Source organism: Bufo bufo, chromosome 1 (genome assembly GCF_905171765.1).
Source record: "Bufo bufo chromosome 1, aBufBuf1.1, whole genome shotgun sequence".
In the NCBI taxonomy this organism is placed as follows: Eukaryota; Metazoa; Chordata; class Amphibia; order Anura; family Bufonidae; genus Bufo; species Bufo bufo.
In genome coordinates, this window is record NC_053389.1 from 353,404,684 (window position 1) to 353,422,175 (window position 17,492).

At 42.5% G+C, this 17,492-nt stretch overlaps 1 protein-coding gene across 1 annotated transcript in view; it reads right to left on the reverse strand.

Annotated features, from left to right (window-relative positions):
- Positions 1-504: 504 nt before the first annotated feature.
- NME5 (NME/NM23 family member 5) overlaps positions 505-17,492 on the reverse strand; it is a 119,689-nt gene continuing 102,701 nt past the window's right edge. Inside the window, exons 5-6 of the mRNA XM_040415671.1 lie at positions 13,851-13,969; positions 505-679 (exon numbers count right to left, since the gene is read on the reverse strand). Of these exons, the coding sequence (XP_040271605.1) occupies positions 605-679; positions 13,851-13,969 (194 nt within the window). The 3' untranslated portion in view covers positions 505-604. The remainder of the gene's footprint in view (positions 680-13,850; positions 13,970-17,492) is intronic.

Here is a 17,492-nt window from a genome sequence, read left to right on the forward strand (position 1 = left end):
TGGTAACATTGAATTCTTTGAGTGTTATTAGTTTAAGCAGACTGTGATTGTCTATTATTGTGACTTAGATGAAGATCAGATCACATTTTATGACCAATTTGTGCAGAAATCCATATCATTCCAAAGGGTTCACATACTTTTTCTTGCAACTGTACATAAATACGCGCGCGGCGTATGTTTGTTTGTGCTTTAGGGTGCACACCCTAATGCAATAGGCTGCGCACGCCTATGCACATACACAGATAATAAAGTTATGAGAAAGGTTGTCCATTTCTCACAAACTGATTTTCATGATTTCCAGTTGAAGAAATTTCTGCAACTAAATCTACTACATGTGATGCAGATTTTAGGGAAAGCTGCATTAAAATGCCAATTGAAGCGCTCTACTTTGATTGTAGTCCAGAACCCCATTTTCCACAAACCCTCCCTGAATGAGGCTAATTGTTCAAATCTTCAAAACAGCAAACTTTGTTGCCAAACTGCCATTAAATAAACTACTCAATGTAATTTACAAAACATTTTTATTAGATCATTGTTGACAATTGAAACAATGTAAACTTGTGACATAAAATAGTCTAACAATTATAACAGTTATAAAAGAGATTTAATGATAAATGGCTTCATCATTAATTTTAGGTCTGTTAGCATTGTGTTTCAAAAGCCACTCAGCGAGCCATATCTGTAACCAAGAGAAAAACAAAAAATTAACATTTAGTCAATCACAGTTTATGCTCAATGTATGTTTACTGTGAGCACATTTACATTTGGATTTAAATCTGGGATCAGGTAATGGATGCAATTTATTTCTATAAGATTTAAAGGGGTTATCCCACGAAAAGTTACTATGCAATGATTAGGGCATTTAATATTATCGCAATATACATACAATAAAACTAATGCTAGATTTTTTAATGCACATTACAGTTTTCTCTTTGGTAACGGCCCCTGAAGTTTCTCCTGTGGATAAAATTCTGGTCCACCTTCATCCTGTTGGACTAAAATGCTCAGTAGCTTCCCTGTTGATTTCACTTCCTCTCAATGCTGGCTTAGTAATCTCATAGTGAAGCAAGTTCAGACACTTTTCATTCTTTAATTTTTACTTCAAAATTTATAGAAATATAGGGGGTCATTTACTATACTGAAATACACCTAAATAGGTGTATATCAGGCACAGATGGCGGCACAACTGTTAGATGCACCACTATCTGCGACTTTGCCCCTCTCTCGCCAGATCTAAAATTGTGGGTGTGACATGGGTGGGGAAGGGGACAGGCCTGCAGGCCCATCTCATTCACCAATTTCCATGCCTGTTTTAGGTGTAGAAAATTTTCTACATTTAAGACAGCTCGGAAATGTAGAACTGGCACTGGATGCGCCAAAGTTAAGGACAGGCATGTCTAAAACGCCGGTCTTAATAAATGTGCCCCATAGTTCAATGTAAACTCATCTACAACTGAATTCCATGCTCTTTGTGACTTTATGTTAAAGGGGTTGTCCGGGTTCAGAGCTGAACCCGGACATCCCTCCATTTTCACCCCGGCAGCCCCCTGACATGAGCATCGGAGCAGTTTATGCTCCGATGCTCTCATTTGCCTTGCGCTAAATTGCGCAGGGCAAAGGCATTTCTTGGAGATCCGGTGACGTACCGGGGCTCTCCATGGGGCTGCCAGGAACCCCGGTGACGTCACCGGCACTGAGGGCGGGATTTAGCTCTGCCCTAGCCAGTAAAACGGCTAGGGCAGAGCTAAAGCCTGCCCATCAGAGCTGGTGACGTCACCGAACACACTGCCGGGCGGAAGTTACCGCCCGACAGTGTGTTATTGAAAACAAAAGAGCAGGGCAAGGGAGAGCATCGGAGCATGGGATGCTCCGATGCTAGCCTCAGGGGGGCTGTCTGGGTGAAAATAAGGGTATGTTCCGGTTCAGCTCTGAACCCGGACAACCCCTTTAAGACTTTTTGTTTACTTGGGCGTTAGATTTAGGGGAAACTTTATCGTTAGTACGATATATTTTTATTCTGTAACATAAATTTACAGAAACTGTATAGTTATATTTTTTTAGACAGTGGAGAATGAAATTGTGGCAGCATTACATACCATATGCAAGGCTCCAGATGGCGACCAAAATGGTCGCCAATGCGATATAGAATTTACAAATGGCGACTAGACCTTTTAGTCTTGTCGCCATTTGTGACTAGACCCGCCGCCGCAGCTCTGCAATTGAATACAAGAGATGATAGTACTCTGCCCCGCCGCCGATGTTCTTCACAGCAGCGCAGTGGAGAAGGAGTCTCTCCCTCCCCCCTGTGCTGCTGCCGCCGCCAATAAGAAGTGAGAAGGGAGGAGGAGCGGAGGGGCTGTGGCCACTGCGCTACCAATGAAGATAACTGAACTGTTAACACAAATACAGTAGGCGGGTGGCGGAATCAAGTAGCCGGCATCCGACCTCTATGACCGGGACCTGCAATCTACTGCTGTTAACCCCTCAGTTATCTTAATTGGTGGCACAGTGCGCCACCCCACCCCCCTCCCACACCCCAGTATAATAAACATTGGTGGCGCACTGCCAATGAGGGTTAAAAAATCAAATAAAAATTAACTCACCTCCTCCAATTGATCGCGTAGCTGCCGGTCTCCTGTTCTTTCTTCAGGACCTGTCAAAGGACTTGTGGTGATGTCACTGAGCTCATCACATGGTCCATTACCATGGTGATGGATCATGTGATGAACCATGTGACGTCACCACAGGTCCTTTTCTTCACAGATGAAGACAGAAGAGAAGCCGGGCTGCGTGAACAAGTGGATTAAGGCGAGTTAAATTATTATAATTTATTTTTTTTAACCCCTCCAGCCCTATTTTACTTAGCATTCTGTTTTAAGAATGCTATTATTTTCCCTTATAACCATGTTATAAGGGAAAATAATTACATCTACACAACACCTAACCCGAACTTCAGTGAAGAAGTTCGGGTCTGTGTACCACAGTCAGTTTTTTATCTTGCGCGTGCAAAACATGTTGCACCCGCGCGATAAAAACTGAACAACGGAACACAATCGCAATCAAAACTGACTGCAATTGCGTACCTACCCGTGCGGGTTTGCCGCAATGCACCCGGGACGCATCCGAAGCCAAAACGTGACGCCCATGTGAAAGAGGCTTAAGGCTAGTTTCACACTTGCGGCAGTGTGATCCGGCGGGCAGTTCTGTCGTCGGAACTGCCTGCCGGATCCGCCGATCTGGATGTGACTGAAAGCATTTGTGAGACGGATCTGGATGCGGGTCCATCTCACAAATGCATTGCAAAAACGAATCCGTCTCTCCACTTGTCATGTGGACAGACGGATCCGTCTTGTATCTGTTTACACATTTTGAATGCCGGATCCGGCACTAATACATTCGTATGGGGAAAAATCCGGCATTCAGGCAAGTCTTCGGTTTTTTTCGCCGGAGATAAAACCGGAGCATGCTGCGGTTTTAACTTTTGCCTGATCAATCAAAATGACTGAACTGAAGACATCCTGATGCATCCTGAAAGGATTGCTCTCCATTCAGAATGCATGGGGATATGCCGGATCAGTTATTTTCCGGTATAGAGCCCCTGTGACGGAACTCTATGCCGGAAAAGAAAAACGCTAGTGTGAAAGTACCCTAAAATATTAAGTTTAAATCCCCCCTTTCCCAATTTTACATATAAAATATATAAACAATAAATAAATAAACCTATTACATAGCGCTGCGTCCGAAAAGTCCAAACTATTAAACTATTTAAAAAATATCTCTTATGCGGTGAGCGCCATAACAGAAATAAATAAATAAAAACCATGCGATTCGCCATTTTTTAGTCACCTTGTCACCACAAAAAATAGGATAGGACTGTTCTATTATGGGCCGAACGTTTCATAAAATGCGAAATGCACGCGTTTTTTTTTTGGTGTTTTTTTTTCTTTTCGCGTGGTATTGAGTATTGCAATACTTTTTTATGGTGACGAAAGTTAATAAAAATTTTGGTATCGAAACAACCCTACGCCGATCTGATCCAAAATTTTATTCGGTTTTGATTTGGCGACTAAAAATTGAATTTGGCTCCTAAATTTTTCAGTTCAGGAGCCAATGGCTACTAGGTATTTTTTTTTAGTTTGGAGCACTGATATGTATGCCTGAGTACATATGTTAGAGCCCTTTTAGGAAGGGGTTAACAAGAGCTGACTGCAATGCACTGCTGCAAAATGTAGGTACTTTACTATCTCACATAAGAAGCTGCTGCTGCCCACAGACAGGAAAGACCAAAGTCCTTCAGGTAATGTGAGAAAAACAGGTCAAAAAGACAATGGAAAACAGTGTTGTTTGCAGTGATATAGTAAAAATAACAGTATGCATTACTCCAGATATTTTTATTTTGATACATTCGTGGGATAACTCCTTTAAATGGGAGTCAACAAAACAACACAATGGGGTTCATTTATCAAACTGGTGTAAAGTAGAACTTGCTTAGTTGCCCACAGCAACTAATCAAATTGCGCCTTTCATTTTCCAAAGGAGCTGTCTAAAATGAAAGGAGTTATCTGATTGGTTGCTATGGGCAAGTAAGCCAGTTCTACTTTACATCGGTTTGATAAATCTCCCCAATAAGATTTTTTTTAATTATAGATACAAGTCATCTTGGGGATGACTATGTATAATTGGTTACTATAAATACTATTACACATACTAAATTGAATAAACTACTAAACTATATACACCTGTACTACTAATGCTACTATTATATACATTCTCTCTCTGAATATTTATATATGTATATATAGATTCAAAAAGTATAGTGCAAAAGTACAGGCCTGTAGTAAAAGTGTGCCCATGAAAAATACCCTGCGATTGGTTGCTATGGACAACAAAGTAATTATTTCTTAGTTTTCATGAATCAGGTTCTTTGTGTAGAGGTTAGTTTAAACCTGTATACAAAGGGGCAGGTTCAAGATGGCAACATCGCAGCCAGAAAATGCTTTTCAATGGTTAGAATTTGAAAACTGGGATCTGTTGTGACAGTACAGCAAATATTTTCAGAATAAATTTGGTAAATGTTCTCCGCACAGAAAGTACATTTCACACTGGGTGAAGTAATTCTAAACTGCTGGCTATTTATGTCATGGGAAAATTCTGAGCCTCCCAAAGACTTTGGAAGAGATGGTGATCAAGATTTGAGACGTGGACGAGCATAATTGTAGAAAGTAGACCAGACTGACTAGTATGGAACTAACACAAACCACAGTGTGCTGTATTTTACAAAAACGTGAGTATTGTAACCCATAAGGGTTACAAGTTTGTCAAGATCTGAAACCAGATGACAAACCAAAAATCCATGACTTTTACAATGACTTGCAGGGTCACCACTGGATGACTTACGCCTTCAAGAATATACCGCCACTATTCCAGATCACCGGAGTTCTCGATCACCGGAGCAGTGAAAAAATGCATGTTAACATCCAGCCGGAATAAGATTTTTGAGTTAGGACTGCCCCAGCAGTCATTAAACAACTCTGAAAAAAAGTGGTAGCAGATATTTGTTCTTGATAGTGATGCTATTGAGATCTCAGTAATTGATATACAGGTATGAATGAAGAGAACAGTCTTACTTTTTTTTTTTACAAAAAAGAATCCGGCACCATTTTTTTCTTAATGTACTCTGATATTGTTTGAGTCTCAGTAGGTTACAGGGGATAAACTCAGCCACAAGGGGGTGGGGATCCAGGACCAGGTCTATTGGACTGTCACAGGATTATTGTGGTGGTAGGGTTTCTGCCTCTTTTTTTTTGTCAAAAACGTATGCAAATTTCTGGTAGGCCACAGGCAAGTCCTTCAAGTTGGCTGAACTGAGGCAAGACATTTCTTTTGGCAGGCTAGTCCCCAAAGAAGAACCTTTATGGAATTCCAATCCAGAGCAGGATTATGTAGCCCCAACTGAAGAGTTAGACAATTCTGGCAGCACCATGATATCTTCTCAAAGAGGAGAACTCCAACTTTTAATTCCAAGAGTTTAGTGAAAAATTTAATGAACTTAAACAGAGCCCTCCCATCAATGGGTTTCTTGAGATGTCAAACTGGTAACCAGTACCCGTCTGCCACAGCCACCTGATGCAGAAAACTACCTGCTGAACCAGACTCAAAGTGGGCCACCATAGAGAACCGATTACCTTCAAACGACAAAGACGCTGGTAAAATTAAAGATGAAGAGGACTTCGATTTTCCCAGTGTCGTCTCTCCTACTGACCCTAGCCTTTGAAGCCTGTTTTCTGGCTTCTTGGGACAGGTACAGGCAAAATGACCATTGCCTCGATAATACAAACAAATTTCATTGGCACAGCTGCGCCTGCGTTCCTCCTCACAAAGCAAGGTTCTTCTCTTTTGACCTATCTACTTGGCACGATTATGAAATCGGGTATCTATTCAGGTAGCAAGAGTTATTAGGGCATCCGGGGAGGTTGGAATGTCCCAGCCTGCTAACTCATCCTTTATTCGACTAGAGAGCCCCTCCCAAATGGCTGCGAGCAATGATTCACCATTCCATGCCAGCTCTGAGGCCATGGTATGAAACCAAATCGCATACTAGCATACAGTATGGCAGAGATGGAGCTGGGAGGATGCTGCAAAAAGTTTATAAAAATAATCCAGGAAAAGTTGTAGGTTACTAGTGATAGCACAATTCCTCTCCCAAATAGGATTTGTCAATGCCAGGGCTTCTACACCAAGATGGGAAATAATAATGGCCACTTTGGACCGTTCCATCAGGAATTGATGCAGCAATAACTCCAAATGTATTTTACATAAGATTAGAAAGCCATGGCAAGACTTAGGATCGCCATAATAGCATGGGAGAGGAGATAATTTGGGTCTGGTCTTTCCAGAGGAGACGAGGTGCAGAGACGGTACAGTGGCTGCAGTAATTGCAGGTTGTTGCGGTACCACTGCTGTTGCAGTCAAATAATCCAGTAGGACTGACACATGGTGTAGATACAACAGTAATTGTTTCCATCTTGCACACTAGTTATCAAGCACTTGGAAGACCTCTAAAAAGCCAATGGGCTGAGTTTACTGTTACGGATCTCCGAGTGTGAACCCACTGTGCCAAATAACCGGCTTGGTGTAGGACTAACCTTAAGGGCGTTATTCTGGCGCCTCCCCAGTATTCAGCCTTTAACCTCTATACAGGGATGTGAGTTGGCAACCAGACAGCCACTTTCTAGGATAGTCCCGATGTAGTTGGCAGCTGACCCACTGGGTCAGAGACCCTGGTGCAAAGCACCGGGAGGTCTGGATATAGAAAACACAGGAAAACTGCAGGTACAGTCTGAACAGAAACCAAGGCTTTAATGCTGTTTTTTGAGATCCAGGTAGCACACAATTAACCACCTCAGCCCCCATGGCTTAAACACCCTGAAAGACCAGGCCACTTTTTACACTTCTGACCTACACTACTTTCACCATTTATTGCTCGGTCATGCAACTTACCACCCAAATGAATTTTACCTCCTTTTCTTCTCACTAATAGAGCTTTCATTTGGTGGTATTTCATTGCTGCTGACATTTTTACTTTTTTTGTTATTAATCGAAATTTAACGATTTTTTTGCAAAAAAATGACATTTTTCACTTTCAGTTGTAAAATTTTGCAAAAAAAACGAGATCTATATATAAATTTTGCTCTAAATTTATTGTTCTACATGTCTTCGTTTACAAACTATGGTACAAAAATGTGAATTTCCGCTTTTTGAAGCAGCTCTGACTTTCTGAGCACCTGTCATGTTTCCTGAGGTTCTACAATGGCCAGACAGTACAAACACCCCACAAATGACCCCATTTCGGAAAGTAGACACCCTAAGGTATTCGCTGATGGGCATAGTGAGTTCATGGAAGTTTTTATTTTTTGTCACAAGTTAGTGGAATATGAGACTTTGTAAGAAAAAAAATAATAATAAAAATCATCATTTTCCACTAACTTGTGACAAAAAATAAAAAATTCTAGGAACTCGCCATGCCCCTCACGGAATACCTTGGGGTGTCTTCTTTCCAAAATGGGGTCACTTGTGGGGTAGTTATACTGCCCTGGCATTTTCCAGGGGCCCTAATGTGTGGTAAGTAGGTAAATGACCTGTGAAATCCTAAAGGTGCTCTTGGGAATATGGGCCCCTTTGCCCACCTAGGCTGCAAAAAAGTGTCACACATGTGGTATCGCCGTATTCAGGAGAAGTTGGGCAATGTGTTTTGGGGTGTCATTTTACATATACCCATGCTGGGTGAGAGAAATATCTTGGCAAAAGACAACTTTTCCCATTTTTTTATACAAAGTTGGCATTTGACCAAGATATTTCTCTCACCCAGCATGGGTATATGTAAAATGACACCCCAAAACACATTCCCCAACTTCTCCTGAGTACGGCGATACCAGATGTGTGACACTTTTTTGCAGCCTAGATGTGCAAAGGTGCCCAAATTCCTTTTAGGAGGGCATTTTTAGACATTTGGATACCAGACTTCTCACGCTTTGGGGCCCCTAGAATGCCAGGGCAGTATAAATACCCCACATGTGACCCCATTTTGGAAAGAAGACACCCCAAGGTATTCAATGAGGGGCATGGCGAGTTCATAGAAATTTTTTTTTTTTGGCACAAGTTAGCGGAAATTGATATTTTTTATTTTTTTCTCACAAAGTCTCCCTTTCCGCTAACTTGGGACAAAAATTTCAATCTTTCATGGACTCAATATGCCCCTCACGGAATACCTGGGGGTGTCTTCTTTCCGAAATGGGGTCACATGTGGGGTATTTATACTGCCCTGGCATTCTAGGGGCCCTAAAGCGTGAGAAGAAGTCTGGAATATAAATGTCTAAAAAATTTTACGCATTTGGATTCCGTGAGGAGTATGGTGAGTTCATGTGAGATTTTATTTTTTGACACAAGTTAGTGGAATATGAGACTTTGTAAGAAAAAAAAAAAAAAAATTCCACTAACTTGGGCCAAAAAAATGTCTGAATGGAGCCTTACAGGGGGGTGATCAATGACAGGGGGGGTTAAGAGAGTCTATATGGGGTGATCACCCCCCTGTCATTGATCACCCCACTGTAAGGCTCCATTCAGATGTCCGTATGTGTTTTGCGGATCCGATCTATGTATCCGTGGATCCGTAAAAATCATACGGACATCTGAATGCAGCCTGACAGGGGGGTGATCAATGACAGGGGGGTGATCAGGGAGTCTATATGGGGTGATCACCCCCCCTGGAAGGCTCCAGGGAGACGCCTGTATGTGTTTTGCGGATCCAATCCATCTATCAGTGGATCCGTAAAAATCATGCGGACATCTGAATGGAGCTTTACAGGGGGTTGATCAATGACAGGGGGGTAATCAATGACAGGGGGGTGATCAGGGAGTCTATATGGGGTGATCACCACAGTCATTGATCACGCCCCTGTAAGGCTCCATTCAGACGTCCGTATGCGTTTTGCGGATCCGATCCATCTATCAGTGGATCCGTAAAAATCATGCGGACGTCTAAATGGAGCTTTACAGGGGGGTGATCAATGACAGGGGGGTAATCAATGACAGGGGGGTGATCAGGGAGTCTATATGGGGTGATCACCACAGTCATTGATCACGCCCCTGTAAGGCTCCATTCAGACGTCCGTATGCGTTTTGCGGATCCGATCCATCTATCAGTGGATCCGTAAAAATCATGCGGACGTCTAAATGGAGCTTTACAGGGGGGTGATCAATGACAGGGGGGTAATCAATGACAGGGGGTGATCAGGGAGTCTATATGGGGTGATCAGGGGTGATCAAGGGTGATCAAGGGTGAATAAGGGGTTAATAAGTGACAGTGGCGGGGTGTAGTGTAGTGGTGCTTGGTGCAACATATTACTAAGCTACCTGTGTCCTCTGGTGGTCGATCCAAACAAAGGGGACCACCAGAGGACCAGGTAGCAGGTATATTAGACGCTGTTATCAAAACAGCGTCTAATATACCTGTTAGGGGTTAAAAAAAACACATCTCCAGCCTGCCAGCGAACGATCGCCGCTGGCAGGCTGGAGATCAACTCTCTTACCTTCCGTTCCTGTGAGCGCGCGCTCACAGGAAATCTCGCGTCTTGCGAGATGACGCGTATATGCGTGACTGTGCGCAGCGCTGCCACCTCCGGAACGCGAATCTGCGTTAGGCGGTCCGGAGGTGGTTAAGGGTGAGTTCAGATCACCGTTATGGATTCCGCTATTGTTTTCCGTTATAACATGGTTATAACGTAAAATAACGTAATCCGTATGACGGAAGTCAAAAAGGAAGCCTTTGAAAGGAATTCCGTTTTGCTTTCCGTCATAATTGAAGTCTATGGGCAGCATAACAGATCCGTCCTGGTTTCTGTTATGCAGGATTGGACTCCTGCATAATGGTAAAGGATGGATCCGTTATGCTGCCCATAGAATTGTATTATGAAGGATCAAAACGGAATGCCTCTTAAAGGCTTCCGTTTTGACTTCCGTCTTATGATTTCTGTTATTTTCCGTTATAACCATCCATAACAGAATCCATAATTGTGATGTGAACTCACCCTAACATAGACAAAGGAAATACAGGCTGGGTTAACTTAAACTGGAACTAAACTTGGACTGTAATGTGCAGGAGCACACAGACAAGATGGAAACAGAATCTTAAAGGATAGTAGTGTCAGGAATAAGGACCGCCTTATTCCTCAGTTATGTTTGCTGTGATATTTATATGTTTTATGGGTATATGTCATAGTGCAACATAGTCCAGTGTGATTCACATTCATATACAGTATGTATTTATGTATTTATATTGCCAAGCCAGCAGCCATTGATGAATTGGCTGAGGGCTGCATATAGTGCCAAGATGTCTGCCTCATACCTGTGAAAACAGCAAACTGCTCCCCGGGGGGTTAGTTAGCACAGGGATGCTAACCAAGATGGGCTTGGTTGCTTGTCACACTTGGGACAGGGGAAAAGCAGCCTCTCCGGTGCCTTGTCTCAGCATGGGGGATTCCTAACCAGTGAACAATAATTAGTAATGCCTCATCAGTTGTTCAGGAGGGATCGGATGTCCCCAAAACCCAGCTCATCATATCTGGTATGATGGGGGCATCGCATGGACACCAGACATGGTGTATCAACTCGCCTTTATCTACTTAAAATAGGGATCTCATCTTCCGAGCGTCCTGGACATGTCTTGTTTGATATGCTAGGACTCGGAACGATGAGATATGAATTATGAAGAAGGTCTGGGGTCTGTATCTTAACCAGGGCAACTGGGAGAATATCTTTTTGATATTTTCTTACCTGTTCCCTAGATGGCCAGTGGGCCGGCTGCATGGGTAATGAAGCTCGGGCCAGAGGGGCTGAGTCAGAGGTGGGAGTGAGAATCCCCCTCAGGCCTGCCCCTGGAGGAAAGGCATAAATATGCAATCCCTGGAGATTTGGGTGTCACAAAGTGGGAGATCCAATCGAATTGGTTTGTGCACCTGTACTCTGCCCAAATCTCCTGGGAGGAAAGGACTTTTACCACACAACTGCTAAGTATTAGAACTTTCTTTGTTTTCTCCTGTTTATTTTACCATTGTTTGCCATTTATGTATGTCTCTTGTTAATCATTTTTTGTAACCAAGTACTGTCTATTTTAATTACATTAAACCTAAAAGTTTGATGGTTTGTCTTGTAACCTTAAGAACCTGTTAGCTCCATGAAGAGGGTGTGTGCAGTCTGAGGCTGTATGCTGTTTTCCGTGAGGCTTACTACCATGGGTGTTTGGTGACGGGTGGTGGCAGTGAAAGTTTCGTGTTAGTGCGTGGGTGTGCTTGCAGGCTTCAGGTGGCGAGGTGTTAAGGCTCGGCGCAGGGCGTAACAGCGAGTAAGGACGTGAGGTGAATCGGCTTGAAGGGCTTGGGCAACCCTTCTCACGTGACGCGGTGGGCTGGTCTGGTCCCCGGTACGTGACAAGTAGGAACACAGAAAGTAAATTATAAAGGAGAAACGCAGGTAAATCACAATTGCAGTAGACTGTCAAACACCTTTGCTGGTCAACAGGGAAGCTAAAGCTCAGACACACCCTGCCTGGAGGAGGTGCATTAAATACACAAGGGCCTTCAGCCATTGGTTGTGAAAGGTTTAAGAAGCTAGAGGTGAGTGTGCTTTCGCCCTAAGGGAGAATCTGGAAGGAGCATAGAAGCAGCAGCATAGAAACATGGCTTGGTGAGTCGCACCAAGGGGACAGCAGAAGGGCACCGGGCACGGACAGTAGACCTAAAGGCCAATTGAAAGAAGATAAATTCACTGACCGAATTGGGAAAGTCAATCGCCAATAGAATCTCGGGCTCAGAAAACCCACATGCACTTATTGAGCACATGAGGGACTCAACCAAAGTAAACATGTTCTGTGCAATGAGCAGACACAAAGTCTACGGTCTCTTCTTTTTTGCTGAGGATACTATCATTGGCCACTCCTGCCTGGAAATCTTCCTCTATCAGCTTTGCCAATACCTGAATTAAACTTTACTTGGACTGAATTGGAAGTGGAGAAATAAGTGATTCACTAGCGTTGCTCTGGCCTCCATGATAACAAGCTCTAACTCCTTACAACTTCTTTCTGTGGGGCTAGATCAAGAAGTCATTGTATCTGCCAAACCACGCTCCCCAAGACCCCTCCCCCGGCCACAGGATGTGAACTACTGGAGATTATGCATCACTAAAAAAGTGTAGTTCGTATCCGAGGATATGCTGTCCTGGCACGTGTCTGGACAGAACTGGACTACCTTCTAGACATCTGCTGTGTCACCAATGGAGCTCACATCAAACATTTGTAGTGTACAGACCAAACTTGAATCCGCACCGTCGCATTTACAATCACAAAATTTGGCACACAGGTACATCAGGTGTCTGGGAAGGTTTTAGACCGGGTCTCAGCTCGCTAGCACGTACCGTTCCTGAGATATTCCCCAAAAAAAATGCATTAGCCAATAGAAGCCTTGTCACATGACCCTTATCAGCCAATAGAAGCTTGCACGCCCTTAGTCTCCACATACACACAGTTTTACACCAGGTTTCCATAACAACCCAGCCACTTTTCATCAATGCTGCAGGGTGCTGTGGATGACACGGTTAAGGGAGCGGAGTGCTATGGAGGTCACAGTTCAGGGGGCAGGTAGCGTGGGCATTCAAGCCACCCTCAAAAGACGGACTTAAAATCCCCAGCCCCAGGTCCCACTAAGCAACGTCTCCGACCCGGTATTTTAATGACACACACCGGGTCCTTCTGCTAGTGTGTATATATACATATATAAATATAAGGATCAATAAAAGGTAAAATATAGGTAAATATAATATAAATATAGGTAAAAATGGGTTCTCTATTAAGAGTTAATTTTTTTTTTTTTTTTTTAGCAAAAAGCCTTTGTAAACAAAAAAACAAAAAACAAAAAAACAACAACAAAAACCTACTAAAATGTCTGGTCACCGCAAGCAGCTTTGATCTCCACTGGGCCTGCAGTGGTCATGCGCCATTCATCATTCCCGCTAACATTGGAGCCAGTTACTGGCCTCAGCAGTCACGTCTTTCATGCACACTTGACTGCTAAAGCTAGTGACTGTAGAAGTTATGTGAATGATGAACATAACATAACTACAGGTCTAGATTACTAAGCCGCAGGGACCAAAGTGGCAGAGAGGTATATTTTAAAGGTGAATACATTTTTTTAAAATTTTACAAAGACCCCTGTTCCCTGCAAAATTTTTAAAATATCTTGTACAATCACTTTAAAGAGTAATTCCAATTACGGTCCCACTCTAAAATAAGGATAACATACGTATGGGTCTGACGGCTTCTTCTTGCAAAGGTCAATAAGTCCAGAAAGTAACGTTGGATTAACAAAAAGCTTCAAATAATCCAAGGCAACCTGACCAGTGGGCATTGGTTCAATAGGAGCTGAAAGATGATGAAACATTAGTATGAAAGGATATTCACATACATTTCCAATACCATACTGGTAAAAACTAATATTACTGTGATGTTAGGATTGTTAAAAACAGTAGCTACATTTAAAGAATGTCAGAATGTTAAAGATGACTTGTCAGCCTTTCTTAAATATACATACAGTACAGACCAAAAGTTTGGACACACCTTCTCATTCAAAGAGTTTTCTTTATTTTCATGACTATGAAGGCATCAAAACTATGAATTAACACATGTGGAATTATATACATAACAAACAAGTGTGAAACAACTGAAAATATGTCATATTCTAGGTTCTTCAAAGTAGCCACCTTTTGCTTTGATTACTGCTTTGCACACTCTTGGCATTCTCTTGATGAGCTTCAAGAGGTAGTCCCCTGAAATGGTCTTCCAACAGTCTTGAAGGAGTTCCCAGAGATGCTTAGCACTTGTTGGCACTTTTGCCTTCACTCTGCGGTCCAACTCACCCCAAACCATCTCGATTGGGTTCAGGTCCGGTGACTGTGGAGGCCAGGTCATCTGGCGCAGCACCCCATCACTCTCCTTCATGGTCAAATAGCCCTTACTTTCAAAGTTTTCCCAATTTTTCGGCTGACTGACTGACCTTCATTTCTTAAAGTAATGATGGCCACTCGTTTTTCTTTACTTAGTTGCTTTTTTCTTGCCATAATACAAATTCTAACAGTCTATTCAGTAGGACTATCAGCTGTGTATCCTGACTTCTCCTCAACGCCACTGATGGTCCCAACCCCATTTATAAGGCAAGAAATCCCCCTTATTAAACCTGACAGGGCACACCTGTGAAGTGAAAACCATTTCAGGGGACTACCTCTTGAAGCTCATCAAGAGAATGCCAAGAGTGTGCAAAGCAGTAATCAAAGCAAAAGGTGGCTACTTTGAAGAACCTAGAATATGACATATTTTCAGTTGTTTCACACTTGTTTGTTATGTATATAATTCCACATATGTTAATTCATAGTTTTGATGCCTTCAGTGTGAATCTACAATTTTCATAGTCATGAAAATAAAGAAAACTCTTTGAAAGAGAAGGTGCGTCCAAACTTTTGGTCTGTACTGTATATGGGTAGGGGAGTAAATTGTGCTCCTCCTCTACTTTGTTCCAGATCATTCTTTCTTTCAAATCTTTATTTATATAACAAGGCAAAGATATACAGGGTCAACGTTTAGAATGGTATACATTGTAGTGCAAACATTTACAACCAATGCAATGACTTTGTCCTACCCCATATATTCGTGCAAGACAATAGTGCCCATAGAGAGAAGACATACAAACAAACAAACAGACATACAAACAAATAAACATACATAACCTGGATCACAGGAAGGTGTGCACATCGGTACTACTGCAACTGGTATGGTGCGGTTAAGTACTAAGTATTGCTGAGGCAAATAAAGCGAGACATATAAAACTATGGCCGAGTATTATTGAAAAAAGAGCTATCTGCTGATGTATTTGCAGATCATATCCATAACTGAGACCTAAGTCTAGGTGAGAGTGCTAAGAAGGCAAGAAGATATACGGTTATCAGTGGAAAAATTAAGGTCTGGGAGCTAACCCACTGGATACACACCACTCGAACCAAGGTGCCCAGCATTTAAGGTATTTATCGTGTGAGAGAGTTTCCCAGCTAGAAAGCTCTTCAAATCTGCATATGTCCCTTACTCTCTCTATCCATTCCCCTCTAGTTGGAGCTTCTGTCGAGAGCCAATGACGTGGGAAAAGGATTTTTGCCGCTGCTACAAGATGTGACACCAGCGAGAATACAATGGAAAGAGGATAGTCCCTATCAGGTAGATTCAGGAGTGCAATCTTGGGGGTTAATGGAGTGCCTATAGAGCATATAGATTGAATGTCTTTCGACACCATTTCCCAAAACCCGGTGATTTCTGAACAAGCCCACCAAATGTGAAAGTTTGTGCCTAAATCTCCATGACATCTCCAACAACACGGAGAGGAGGTGGGATCCATTTTGTGCAGAATAGTGGGAGCCCTGTACCACTGGGTCACTAGTTTGTAAGTGTTCCAGATCATTCAATGAGCTCAAGAGCATTAAGGATTAGTGAATTTGAGGTAAAACATAACTTTTATTAAGAATTGTCTTAAAATTGTAACCCCAAGTGAAAAATTGTTTAATGTTTGTCTAAACACAGTGAGAGGGATTTGAGCTGTACATCCAAGTTCCTCAGTATTACAGCAGGGGGTCAAGTGCTACAAGTCTGCATATAACTACAAAGTTGTTTCGACAACTAATTAATATACAGGTGAAACTCGAAAAATTCAGGTTCAATATTCTAGGCTCAAAGTGTCACACTCCAGTCAGCTAATTAATCCATATCCCCTGAGCAAAGGGTACCTCAAAATTGTGACTTTGGTGTTTCATAAACTGTAAGCCATAATCATCCAAATTATAACAAATAAAGGTTTGAAATATCTCGCTTTGCATGTAATGAGTCTATCTCATATGTTAGTTTCACCTTTTAAGTTGCATTACTGAAATAAAATGAACTTTGCACCATATTCAAATTTTTCGAGTTTCACCTGTATAATGCTGGCTTATCGCTAGTGCATACACTGAGTGGGTCATGATCTGCTTTTGTTGCTATAACGCTTCTTGAACCAGAGTTGCCTCCAATATGACTTTGGGGAGATCTGAAATCCTACAGTTTCTTTTTCAGGAAATATATACATATAGCTCTTGCAGTTCACTATCCCCAGGACTGTGACTGTGACGAGGGGACATCCTCTGCGTCTGGAGGAAAGAAGGTTTGTACACAAACATAGAAAAGGATTCTTTACGGTAAAAGCAGTGAGACTATGGAACTCTCTGCCTGAGGAGGTGGTGATGGTGAGGACAATAAAGGAATTCAAGAGGGGCCTGGATGTATTTCTGGAGCGTAATAATATTACAGGCTATGGCTACTAGAGAGGGGTCGTTGATCCAGGGAGTTAGTCTGATTGCCTGATTGGAGTCGGGAAGGAATTTTTTATTCCCCTAAAGTGGTGAAAATTGGCTTCTACCTCAGTTTTTTTTTTTGCCTTCCTCTGGATCAACTTGCAGGATGACAGGCCGAACTGGATGGACAAATGTCTTTTTTCGGCCTTATGTACTATGTTACTTGCTCCGTCTCTTAGGGTACTTTCACACTTGCGTTGCTGGATTCCGGCAGGCAGTTCGGTCGCCGGTCGATCCGGCAATCTGTAAGCATTAATGCATTTCAATGTATCCAGCATTCCAGCAAGCGTTCTGGAATTTTGGACGGAGAAAATACCGCAGCATGCTGCGGTATTTTCTCCGTCCAAAAACTGCACTGTGACTGAACTGAAGACATCCTGATACATACTGAACGGATTACTCTCCATTCAGAATGCATTAGGATAAACCGATCAGTTTTTTTTCCAGTATTGAGCCCCTAGGCTGGAACTCAATACCGGAAAAGTTTAACGCAAGTGTGAAAGTACCCTTAGCTGCATATC